This window comes from Microcaecilia unicolor, chromosome 11 (assembly GCF_901765095.1).
Source record: "Microcaecilia unicolor chromosome 11, aMicUni1.1, whole genome shotgun sequence".
In the NCBI taxonomy this organism is placed as follows: domain Eukaryota; kingdom Metazoa; phylum Chordata; class Amphibia; order Gymnophiona; family Siphonopidae; genus Microcaecilia; species Microcaecilia unicolor.
This window is the reverse complement of record NC_044041.1, coordinates 100,813,964-100,826,695: the sequence shown is the minus strand read 5'-3', so window position 1 is coordinate 100,826,695 and position 12,732 is coordinate 100,813,964. Positions and strand designations below refer to the sequence as shown.

The window sequence follows — 12,732 nt, the reverse complement described above, 5'->3', positions numbered from 1 at the left end:
TATGTTGTAGCTTGTTTTATTGGCATGTCAAAATGTTTTCTTTTTTTTTTTACTTTGAATTTTTATTGAAAATTACAAAACAGATACTCTACAACAGGAGAAATATTCAACACTACAATACTGAAAAATATCCTGCCAATAATCCACCCTTCTGATATTAATATGACTCCTAGGGGGGGATGCACAAAAGTCGTCGTTAGAGCCGTTCCATACCGAATTCCATAGCGAATCGGTAGGGAGCGGCTATGCATCAAGGCAAGGGAATACAAATGAGCTATTTATTGTAGCTCACTTGCATTCTCTATTCCATCATAAAACTGTCGGCCAATCCGCCGGTCAAGCATGCACAGAGCAGCAAAGCGTTATGCTGGCTGCTCTGCGCATGTCAAAAAAAATCCAAGTGCTCGTCCTTTCACAGCATGTTTAGCTGAGCTGAATGCGCTGTGATTGTCCGTGCTTCACTTAGCTGAGAGACCTGGAAGTCTCTGAGCCAATCACAGCGTGTTTAGCTCAACTAAACATGCTGTGATTGGCTCAGAGACTTCCAGGTCTCTCAGCTGAGTGAAGCACGGCCAAAAAGGACGTTTTTATTATTGCGGGGTTGAATGTCCAAAAAAGAGCCTGCAGCATCGGAGCCTGTTTGATTTTTTTTTTAATAAAGCTTCGCTTCAAAAAAAAAATGTCCATTTTGTGCGCCCCCCCCCCCCCCCCCCCCACGCAATAATAAAAACGTCCTTTTTGGCCGTGCTTCACTCAGCTTAGAGACCTGGAATTAAGGGAGGGACATCCAAGTAAGTACAGTTGTGGCTGAGTGGTTAGAGCAGCGGTCTTGTAATCCAGAGGTGGCGGGTTCAAATCCTAATAGTTTTGTTTAAAAAAAAAAAGGACGAGCACTTGCATTATTTTTCCACATTTTTAAGTTGTATGAAGTCTTTATTGAACATTTTTCAATAAAGTTAATTTCTCCAACTCTGCTGTCAGTCTTATTTTCACCAACCAACTGTGTATCGTGGGACCATTACTCTGTTTCCAGTGAGAGGCAATAAGTGTCTTTGCGGCAGCCAAACATAGTAGATAACGGCAGAAAAAGACCTGCACGGTCCATCCAGACCGCCCAATAAGACAACTCATATTTGCTACTCCCTGTGTATACCCCACCCCACCCCGACCTGCACCTGTGCTCTCCAGGGCACAGACCGTACAAGTCTGCCCAGCACCATCCCCGCCCCCCAACCACTGGCCCCGGCACAGACCGCATAAGTCTGCCCAGCACTATCCCCGCCTCCCAACCACCAGCCCTGCCTCCCAACCACCGGCTCTGGCACAGACCGTACAAGTCTGCCCAGCACTATCCCCGCCTCCCAACCAGCAGTCCGTTTAATGCAACTCTGCCACTTTAATCCTCTGCGGTTGCCCCATCCCAGTAGACACCACTTAGGAGCGCATTAAATGGAGTAAAATGTTTTCTTATTTATGCACAACTTGTGGGTTTTTTGAAATGTTAATTTTTATGAATTAATGTTAGCATTTTTGTTTCTTTTATGGCCTTGTGTATTGGTTTTATAAATTTTTAATGAATGTATTGATACTGTGTAGATTGAGACCCCTGACACAGTTACATTCACTGAACCATAGCCTTACCCCACAAGGTAATTGTTGAATAATAAACTCCCTACGGTTTACACTGACCTCTGCTGTTCCTACTTATTTTGTCATCTTATTTTATGTGAAGCTCATCCATTTTCTGCTCTGATGCTGTTAAACTTTAATATACCAAGGAGTGTGAAGTTCTGTGAGGCTGCGTTTTGCTAGTTTAAACATGATTCACATTAAAATATCATAGTTGAATGGTGTTAGGTTAGTAACTGCCTTTATCACATTCTTACACACCCCTTGCAAATGCTTCTTTTATATTAAAGGATGTCTTCTGAGCCAGTGACATTCCGTGTAGCCAACAAGCTGGTTTTTAAAAAAGTTCGGAAAGCTTTGGGACTGGACCAATGTGCGAAGTGTTACACTGGTGCAGCTCCGATCACCAAGGACACCTTAGAATTCTTTCTGAGCCTTAACATTCCCGTGTATGAGCTGTATGGAATGAGTGAAAGCTCTGGGCCTCACACTGTCTCCGTTTCAGATGCATTCAGGCTCATGAGGTATGTCATCTTCTTTTCTTTTGAAATCACCAGGATCTTCCATTTACCTAATGGGTGTGCCACAGATCAGAATTTTGCCACCAGCCAAAGTTCTGTTTCCACCCCTGATGAAAGGGAAGGTCAGTGAACAATATGGTTTGCTGCCTTTGTTCCAATGTGGACAGTTTGAAAATTGCCCCTTTAATTCCTTAGCAGAGTTTTGTTTTATAATTTAGTTGAGAAACATTAAGCATGGGGATTTGACAAACAGCATCATATGATTGTGTATTAGTAACACAAAATGACAAAGGGTGCTAACCAATGTTATGATAGATTTAATGATGCTTAACATGAGATGGGCTTCTCACAGGCTGACATAGGCGTAGTTTGACTTTCATTTGGGGGGGGGGGGGGCAAAGAGTGTGGTTTGATACATTTGAATATTAATTTGTATATATACATCTCATACATATTCATTATGGTTATTAAAAATAAATAAATAAAAAAACGCATACTCCCCAGACTAAAATGCTGAATAAGCCAGCATATCAAAACAAGATATTTTTTTTAAATTGAAATGAGCCAGCACCATGAGAAATTTCTCTGTGTGCCCCCTCTCACATTCACACAAATTGAAAAGGGGAGAGTGCACTTTCCCTCTCCCCCTTCCCTAGATTTGACACCAGCACCCTTCCTTTTCTTCTCCAAATCCCAGCTTTTTTGCCCTCCTTAAAATATCCCCCCAGGCAGGCAGCACTTTTTTCCTGGGGCCATCCGCAGGCAGCACTTTTTCCTCCTCCCAGGGCCAGTTCACAGCAGTCTGCTGCCTGAAGCGAAGGATGAGTTGCCCCCCCCCCCCCCCCCCCCCAAAAAAAAAAAAGACATCCAAAGAAAGGACCCCCTGAAAATTCTAATCAGGAAGAAGAATGAGGTGGTCCCCTTACTCTAATCCAAGGATTCTCAACCCAGTCAGGTTTTCAGGATATCCAGGATGAATATACATGAGATTTGCATGCATTACCTCTATTTTATGCAGATTTATCACATGCATATTCACTGTGGGTATCTTGAAAACCTGACTGGCTAGGTGTGTCCCGAGGGCTGGATTGAGAACCCCTGCTCTAAACCCTAGTCAGGCAGTTGCCCCAGGAAAAAAGAATGCAATTTATATTCCCAAGCTATACAAAACAACACAAAAAAACTGCCAGTTGGCAGTTTTTTGTGTTGTTTTGTATAGCATTTTACCATCTCCCTCTTATTCCCTCTCCAGCACTCCCATTGTCCCCTCTATCTCTCCCTTGCCCAGTCTCCTAAACTTGTCCACCATTCCCATCCTTTGTTATTACCCTCTTTGCTCTCATCTACCTTCCACTGCATCTCATCACTCTATCAGTCCCAGCACCATCCCTGTCTCTCCTTCCTTCACTTGCCTCCAAAGCCATTCTTCAGTCTGATACCCTATATCCCTTGCCCAATAGCCTCTTTCACCATCTTTTTAACCCCATTTCCTCCCTCACTCAACCCCCTTCAGAGACCCATCCCTTTTCAATGTCTCTCATTCTCTCTCCAGTGTTCGAGATCATCGCATGTCTCAACCTTTTCCCACATCATCCCCTTTGTTGTTCCTCTTTTCATATCCCTCATTTTATATCCTCACTCATTGTTGCAACCCATCAATATATTTCCCATCTCATATCTAAAACTGCCAAGTATTCATTATCCCTTCAAATTCCTACCCCATCTCTCCTATCCATAAAACCCTGTTCTGTTCCTCTTCTCTGCACCAACAAATCCTAGCCACATCCATCTCCTGTTCCTTCTACCCACACCTAGCCCCATCCATCTCCTGCACTTTCCCTCCGTCCCCCCGCGCCCTGTTCCATCCATTTTCTGCTTTCCACTCCATTTTTCTTTCTCCATATCCACCTTCATTCCCTGTGTGTCCCTATCTGTCCTGTCCAGCACCTCTCCTCTTTGTGTCTGTCCCTATTCATATGTTCAGTATCTGCCTTCTGTAGTCCCATCCCTCCCTCTGTCATGCTTCTGCCCCTGCACTCCAAGGCCATCATCCCTTCCTCTTCTTTCCCCTGCCCCTCTCCATGGTACTGCATATCTCTCTCTCTCTCTCTCTCCTCCCCCCCCCCCCCCCCCCCCTCATTCTGGCTGTTGCTTACTCTCCCCTTTCCCAGTTGGTATCTTGTCTCCTACCCATCTGTGGTGCAAACTAGTATAATCATCCAGTCAACTAGGCAGTTGCTATCCAATGAGAGACTTAAGTTTAGGGTTAAAAAAAAAAAAAAAGAATGTTTCCATATCATCATGCTGATCAATCCATAGACTGGTGGGTTGTGTCCATCTACCAGCAGGTGGAGATAGAGAGCAATCTTTTTGCCTCCCTATATGTGGTCATGTGCTGCCGGAAACTCCTCAGTATGTTCTCTATCTCAGCAGGTGGTGGTCACACACAGCAGCAGCTCTGGCTAGGTCTCCAAGCCTAATCTTTAGGTTTTGTTGAGTACCTGGGGTTGAGGGCTCTTCTTGAGCAAGTGCAAACCTGGTGGCGCCAGGTCCCTCCTTTTCTCCCCCCTCCCGCTGGCGCCGTTAAAAAAAAAAAAAAAAAAAAAAAATTTTAGACGTCCTTAAGGGCGTTTATTTCGACGTTTATTTAAATGTTTATTGCAGCTATTCACTGGGACACCAGGTCGTTACAGCTCGGAGCGAGAAGCAGGTAATTTTTACCTTTTTATAGCGGGCAGGGGGTTCCCCGATTGATCTCCACGTGGCCTATGGCGTCGGAGGGCGAGGGCGCAAAGAATCGCTCCCCGGACCGCGTGTGCGCTTCTAGCGGGGATGCGGGGGTTTTAAAGTCTGATTCGCCCTTGTTGGGTGTCAGTTTGGAGGCCGGTCAGTGTCCCGGGTCTTCCTCCGGTGCGGCGGTTTTTCCCGCCATAAACGCCCATCCCCTGCTGCTCGCCTCCGCCATCTTGGCCGGCCACTCTGCTCGGACGGCTTCTTCTTGGGCCGCCCTTGAGCTGGGAGACGTTCATGCCATGGCCGCCCTTGATTTGGGCGACGGCAAAAAAGCGGTTAAAGTTAAGCGCCGTTCTTCCCACGCGGCTCCTTCGCGGAGTGTCGCGCCGGACGCCATCTTGGATGCGCAGCATGTTGCTCCCCCGCTCTTGCGAGCGCCGGTTGAGGGTGCGTCTAGGGCTGTGGCCCAGGCTGCTGAAATACACAGTCTGGGGGGTTTCTCCCCCGAGTTTATTTTGCTGCTGCATCAGGCCTTCCTTATGCAAAACGCTGCCCCTTCTCCCTTGTCCGATAACGGGGTTGAGGCCCCCGGAAGTAAACGCCCTCGGGTGGATTCCCAGGCCTTAGAGGACGCTGTTTCCTCTGATGTAGATGAGGGCAGCGTATCTGAGTTCTCCCAACGGTCCTTTGGGGATTCCTTGGAGGAGACGGATTCCCGCTCGGATGGAGCGGATGATCCCTCTGCAGCGCGGATCTTTCGCTCAGAGGATTTGCCCAACCTGTTACTGCAGGCCATGAGCATTTTGAAGATTTCCTCGCCAGAGGACGTCTCTCCCTCAGCCCCTGTTGGCTCTGCCATTATGCTGGGGATGAAGCGCCCGCCTAGAACCTTCCACGTGCATGATGCCATGCACACCTTAATTTCGGCTCAATGGGATGTCCCGGAAGCGAGCCTCAAAGTGGCTAGGGCTATGTCCCGCCTCTATCCTTTGCCTGAAAGTGAACATGAGGCCTTTATTTGGCCTACCGTGGATTCTTTAATCACTGCGGTGACTAAGAAAACGGCGTTGCCGGTGGAAGGTGGCACGGCCCTAAAGGACGCCCAAGACAGAAGATTGGAAGCGGCTTTAAGGTCGTCCTTCGAGGCGGCTGCCTTAAGTTTGCAGGCCTCAGTTTGCGGCTCCTATGTGGCCACAGCGTGCCTGACGATGGTGCAGCGGGCTTCCCCCTCGGATCCTTCCTTGAGGGCTGACTGGCCGGCCCTGGAATCGGGCTTGGCTTATTTGGCAGACTTACTGTATGATGTCTTGAGAGCCTCGGCTAAAGGTATGGCTCAGGCAGTCTCTGCGCGGCGCTGGCTTTGGCTGAAACATTGGTCTGCGGACCACGCCTCTAAGTCCCGCCTGGCTAAGTTGCCTTTTAAAGGCAAGCTGCTCTTTGGGGTCGAGCTGGACAAAATCGTGACCGATCTCGGCACGTCTAAGGGCAAGAGGTTACCAGAGGTCAGGGCTCGGGCCAGTGCTCGCCCCGGTATCTCCAGAGGACGGTTTCAGGAAGCCCGTCGGTACCGCCCGGGCAAGTCGGGCTCCTCTGCCCCCTCTTCCTTCAAAAGGAACTTCTCCCCCAAGCAGCATTCCTTTCGCAGAGACCGCCGTCCCGGAGGTACGCCCTCCGGTCCTCCCCCAGGGTCTCGTACCCAATGATGGGGTCTTGGTCCATGGCCCAGTGCAGATTGGAGGACGCCTGTCCTCGTTTCTGGGCGAGTGGACCAGAGTAACTTCAGACGCTTGGGTGCTAGAAGTCATCAGAGACGGCTACAAGCTACAGTTCTGCCGACCCTTAAAAGACGGGTTTGTACTCTCTCCCTGCAAGTCTCCGGTCAAAGCTGTGGCAGTGCAGCAGACCTTGAACAATCTGATCCGCCTGGGTGCGGTCGTTCCGGTGCCAGAAAATCAGCTTGGCAAGGGGCGTTACTCCACTTACTTTGTGGTACCAAAGAAAGGAGGTTCTGTACGGCCTATCCTCGACCTCAAAGGGGTCAATCGGGCCTTGAAAGTGCGGCACTTTCGCATGGAGACTCTCTGCTCTGTTATAGCGGCAGTGAAGGCAGGGGAGTTCTTGGCTTCCTTGGACATCAAGGAAGCGTACCTGCATATTCCCAGCTGGCCTCCTCATCAACGCTTTCTGCGTTTTGCAGTCCTGGGCCGACACTTCCAGTTCAGAGCCCTCCCTTTCGGGTTGGCTACTGCTCCGCGGACCTTCTCCAAAGTAATGGTGGTCATCGCGGCCTTCCTGCGAAAGGAAGGAGTACAAGTCCATCCTTATCTGGACGACTGGTTGATCCGAGCCCCCTCTTATGCAGAGTGCGGCAAAGCTGTGGACCGGGTGGTTGCTCTTTTGAGCTCCCTGGGGTGGATCATCAACTGGGAGAAGAGCCAGCTGCGCCCGACTCAGTCCCTGGAGTATCTGGGAGTTCGATTCGACACCCAAGTGGGCAGAGTGTTCCTGCCAGACAATCGGATTGTCAAACTTCAGGCTCAGGTGGACCAGTTCCTAGTAGCCTTTCCTCTTCGGGCTTGGGACTATGTGCAGCTGTTGGGCTCTATGACGGCCACGATGGAAGTAGTGCCCAGGGCCAGGGCTCATATGAGACCACTACAACACTCTCTGCTGCAGCGCTGGACTCCGATGTCGGAGGATTATGCTGTGCGCCTTCCCTTGGACCCAGCAGTGCGCAAGGCGCTGAGCTGGTGGCTGCAGACAGTCAAGTTGTCTGCAGGAATGCCTCTGGTGACCCCTGAGTGGATTGTCATCACGACGGACGCCTCTTTGTCGGGCTGGGGAGCCCACTGCTTGGGAAGGACAGCGCAGGGGCTCTGGTCTCTTGCAGAGGCAAAGTGGTCTATCAACCTCCTGGAACTCAGAGCCATTCGGTTGGCGCTTTTGGAGTTCATCCCGGTACTGGCGTTGAAGCCAGTACGGGTCCTGTCGGACAATGCCACGGCTGTGGCCTATGTCAACCGCCAGGGAGGTACCAAGAGCGCCCCTCTAGCCAAGGAGGCCATGAATCTATGCCAGTGGGCGGAAGCGAACCTGGAACAGCTGTCAGCGGCCCACATTGCCGGAGTCATGAATGTCAAGGCGGACTTTCTCAGTCGCCATACCTTGGATCCCGGAGAGTGGCAGCTATCTGCTCAGGCGTTCTTGGACATCACGAAGCGCTGGGGCCAGCCGAGCCTAGATCTGATGGCGTCATCGGCCAATTGCCAAGTGCCGCGCTTTTTCAGCAGAGGACGGGACCCTCGATCCCTGGGAGTAGATGCTCTTCTCCAACAGTGGCCGACACAGGAGCTTCTCTATGTGTTCCCGCCCTGGCCCATGTTGGGCAGGGTGCTAGACCGGGTGGCAAAGCATCCGGGCCGGATAATCCTGGTGGGTCCGGACTGGCCCAGACGTACCTGGTATGCGGACTTGATCAGGCTCTCAGTGGACGATCCTCTGCGGCTGCCAGTGGAGCAGGGCCTGTTGCATCAGGGTCCCGTGGTGATGGAGGATCCCTCCCCCTTTGGTCTTACGGCCTGGCTATTGAGCGGCAGCGTCTGAGAAAGAAGGGCTTCTCAGACAAGGTCATCGCCACTATGCTGAGAGCGAGGAAGCGCTCTACTTCTACTGCTTACGCCAGGGTTTGGCGTACCTTTGCAGCGTGGTGTGAAGCAGGCTCACTTTCTCCCTTCACTGCTCCAATTTCCTCAGTGTTGGCGTTCCTGCAAGAAGGTCTGGAGAAAGGCCTGTCGCTCAGTTCCCTTAAAGTCCAGGTAGCGGCTCTGACTTGCTTCAGGGGCCGCCTGAAGGGGGCTTCCCTGGCTTCGCAGCCAGATGTGGTGCGCTTTCTCAAGGGAGTTAATCACCTGTGCCCTCCTCTGCACTCAGTGGTGCCTGCGTGGAATCTCAACCTGGTGCTAAGAGCCTTGCAGAAGCCGTCTTTTGAACCCTTGTCAAGGGCATCTCTGAAAGACCTGACGTTGAAAGCAGTCTTTTTGGTGGCTATCACTGCAGCCAGAAGAGTTTCCGAGCTCCAGGCACTCTCATGTCGAGAGCCCTTTCTGCAGTTCACGGAAGCAGGAGTGTCTATTCGCACAGTGCCTTCCTTCCTGCCCAAGATTGTTTCTCGCTTCCATGTGAATCAGCAGCTCTGTCTCCCTTCCTTTCGTAGGGAGGACTACCCAGAGGAATACTCTGCTCTCAAATATCTGGATGTGAGACGAGTCATCATCAGATACTTGGAAGTGACCAATGATTTCCGGAAATCGGATCATCTGTTTGTCCTGTTTGCAGGTCCTCGTAAGGGTCTGCAGGCTGCTAAGCCTACAGTGGCCAGATGGGTCAAGGAAGCCATTGCAGCTGCTTATGTGGCCGCGGGGAAGGTGCCGCCTATCCAGCTGAAGGCTCACTCTACTAGAGCTCAGGCGGCCTCGATGGCAGAGGCCGGGTCCGTCTCCTTGGAAGAGATTTGCAAGGCGGCAACTTGGGCATCGGCCCATACCTTCTCCAGGCATTACCGCTTGACTGTGGCTGCTCGGGCGGAGGCCCGGTTTGGAGCTTCAGTGTTGCGGTCAGGGATTTCAATGTCCCGCCCTGGGTGAGTACTGCTTCGGTACATCCCACCAGTCTATGGATTGATCAGCATGATGATATGGAAGGTAAAATTATGTATCATACCTGATAATTTTCTTTCTATTAATCATAGCTGATCAATCCATAGCCCCTCCCAGATATCTGTACTGTTTATATTCTGGTTGCATTTCAGATTCAAGTTTAGTCTTCAGTTCCTGTTCAGGAGGACTTCGTGTTCAAGTTTTTTCAATTGGATTCTTCAAGAGTTGAGACGAGTTTGTGTTACAGTGAGCTGCTGCATTCCTCTCCCCTCCGTTTTACGGGGCTGGATTGAGACATAAATTCTGCCGGCGCTCCCTCCCGCTTCGTGCGGCTGTAGGGCAGCTTTGTACCCCTCCCGCTTCGGCGGTGTTAGGGTCAGTCAGCTCCTCCCGCGGTTGCGGTTGCAGGATAAGCCAGATCCCCCCGCATCGGCGGGGTGGTGTCCCTCCCCCGCTCCGCGGGGATGAGCTGGACGGATTCCCCTCCCCCACTTGTGTGGGGATGAGCTGGGTTAATTCCCTTCCCCCGTTTCGGCGGTGGTGAGCTGGGCAGAGTGTCCCTTTGTGGGTGTAATTCTCTAAGTGCTGAGTCCTGCGGATGAAGCTTGGATATCGACATACTGAGGAGTTTCCGGCAGCACATGACCACATATAGGGAGGCAAAAAGATTGCTGTCTATCTCCACCTGCTGGTAGATGGACACAACCCACCAGTCTATGGATTGATCAGCTATGATTAATGGAAAGAAAATTATCAGGTATGATACATAATTTTACCTTGCTATTGGTCTAAAATACAGTTGCAGACATATCTAAGCCCTCAGACTTGGATATAGGTTAAGGCTGCCAACTCAATCCACATTCGCAGGACAGGGTTGATCCAGTCCTTGGTTAACCCCAGTGCAAAGCCACTGCTGGACTCCCCAAGGCGGGTAAATCAAACAACTACCCCTTTCATGCTTGGGTAGCTTATTTTCTGTACCATGCAAAACATAAGCCGTTGTCAAGGGAGCAATAAGGGCCTATTCTTAAGAAAGTGGCGTATAATTGTCTGAGTTTTTCAACCAATCAGCAATTTGCCTACAATGACAGTCTTTACAGTATAAATTTAAATCTGGTAAGGCAAGACCCCAATTTTGCTGAGAATAAGTTAGCATCTTAAACTTAAATTGGGCCTTACCTGCCCTCCACAGAAAAGTCTGAATGTCTCGTAGTGAAAATCGATCTCCTCTGTGGAGGAGAAGCAGTGCAGTTTGAAACACATACAGCCACTTTGGCAAAACAGACATTATGTATAGTGCAAGGTGACCCATTATAGACAAAGGTAGGTTAGCCCAATTGTGAAGCAAGGTTGTTGTCAGTGTTAACAAGGGTCTTATTTTAACTTAATAGAGGCATGTTAAGGATAAAGGTAATTGAATTCCAAAGTGGCAGGTAGAGTCCCCTCCCTATTGGAATGGAAACTTCACTTGTTGGAAACGATCAGGAGGTAGATTAATGGGTATCGCTTCAGTTTTATGGTAGTTTAATATGTCTTGCCAATGGGCCATAGGAGTCAAAAACCCAGATCAAAATTGATAGGAACACCACAGGTTACGTTAACATCAGAAAAAAATGCCGTGGCTTTAACAACCTGTTGGATTTTCCAAATTACATAGAATCCCCCCAGGAATTGTGGACTTTTTTTTTTTACACTCAAGGTAAAATTTGTCTTTATATTGTTCTTCACTGACATATCAGCCAAAATAGATTTCACATCACCTAACCCTTCATTTGTCTTAGAAAGCAAGTAGCATTACCACATTAGCCCACCCAGACTAAAATTAGTTCAGAGGAAACTAGCCAACATAGTTTGAGAGAGATATCTTTTGTGTAAGGCTACTGAATGTTTAAAATTGTATGCTTTTGTAGACTACTGATTTAATATGTAGGATTAAAGGTTATAAGTAGCTTGAAGCACCATTAAGAGTATAAAGACAGTTCGTCTTTTAATTGATTTCTCAGTTTAAAAAATTATTTTGTTTTCTAGCTGTGGTAAAGTGCTTTCAGGCTGTAAGACAAAAATTTTCCAGCCAGACAGAGACGGGAATGGGGAGATCCTGTTCTGGGGGAGGCACGTGTTCATGGGATATCTAAACATGGAGGATAAAACCAAGGAGGTCCTGGATGAAGAGGGCTGGCTACACTCGGGAGACCTGGGAAAGCACGATGAGAGAGAATTCCTGTTTATTACTGGCAGAATTAAAGGTAAATATCCCCCAAGTCCTGTTTAGATGCTGAAATGATCAAGTTCTGAGTTTATTGCTTCCTAATTACAAAAATGTTTTGGTAGATATTTATGAAAGGACACCTATAAAATTTCCAAAAACATGCCTATTTTATAAAGTTGATTTAGTTGTGTCTGCCTTTATAAACCTAGCACCCAGAACTATTTCTGTTGTTGCACAGATGCTCTTGCATTAATTTATACCTCTCTGAAGCAGATACAGATATGTGCATGGGCCCATGTATTTTATCAAGTATGCTGATAAATTGCAACTATGCCTCTGGGCAGTGTTGTTTGATTTCAAATCATTTTGTATGATTTTTGATTTTTATTTGAAGTCACTCTACCTTGATTTTGAGTTTTAGATTTGAAATTATTCAAGTGATTTTATATATTTTTTACATCTACTAAATCAAAAATCATTTGCCGATGGATGTTGGTTTAATATTAGGATTTATGGATTTATTACTGTCTGCTTCCAGTATGTGATCTGCATTATCAATGTCACAACAGCCTCAACCTCTGGGAGATGCTTCTCTGCCCTTCCCAAGGAGAATCTCCCCATAAGAAGTCCTGCCTCCTTGTCTTAAATAAATAAATAAATAAAAGTAAATACAAATAAAATTCCATTCACCACTATGAAGGAACAATGTGGTGTGTCATATGGTTTTTGTTTGAGTGCCCGGATGTGTGAGGACTAAACACAATAGTTGTGCCTCATTAGAGGGCCAGCAAAGAGAGGGAAGTACAAATATGACAAATAATGGTAATTTAGCACTCTGGGATTAAAACGCAAACTTCTCACTCATGCAATCCAAATTCAAGAACAGTCCAAATTATAAACACTGAAATGAAAGGACACAAGGCTTAGGTATTAGGAGAAAATATAAAAGCTGTTTTATTAAAGATAATGGCAGCAAATAGCATTT

The 12,732-nt window shown here is 48.3% G+C and overlaps 1 protein-coding gene across 4 annotated transcripts in view; it reads left to right on the top strand.

The window, feature by feature from the left end:
* ACSBG2 (acyl-CoA synthetase bubblegum family member 2) overlaps positions 1 to 12,732 on the top strand; it is a 246,519-nt gene that overhangs the window by 171,044 nt on the left and 62,743 nt on the right. For all 4 annotated transcript variants that reach the window (XM_030218100.1, XM_030218098.1, XM_030218101.1 and 1 more), the window contains 2 exons: positions 1,920 to 2,153; positions 11,567 to 11,784. In XM_030218100.1, coding sequence (XP_030073960.1) covers positions 1,920 to 2,153; positions 11,567 to 11,784 — 452 coding nt within the window. The remainder of the gene's footprint in view (positions 1 to 1,919; positions 2,154 to 11,566; positions 11,785 to 12,732) is intronic.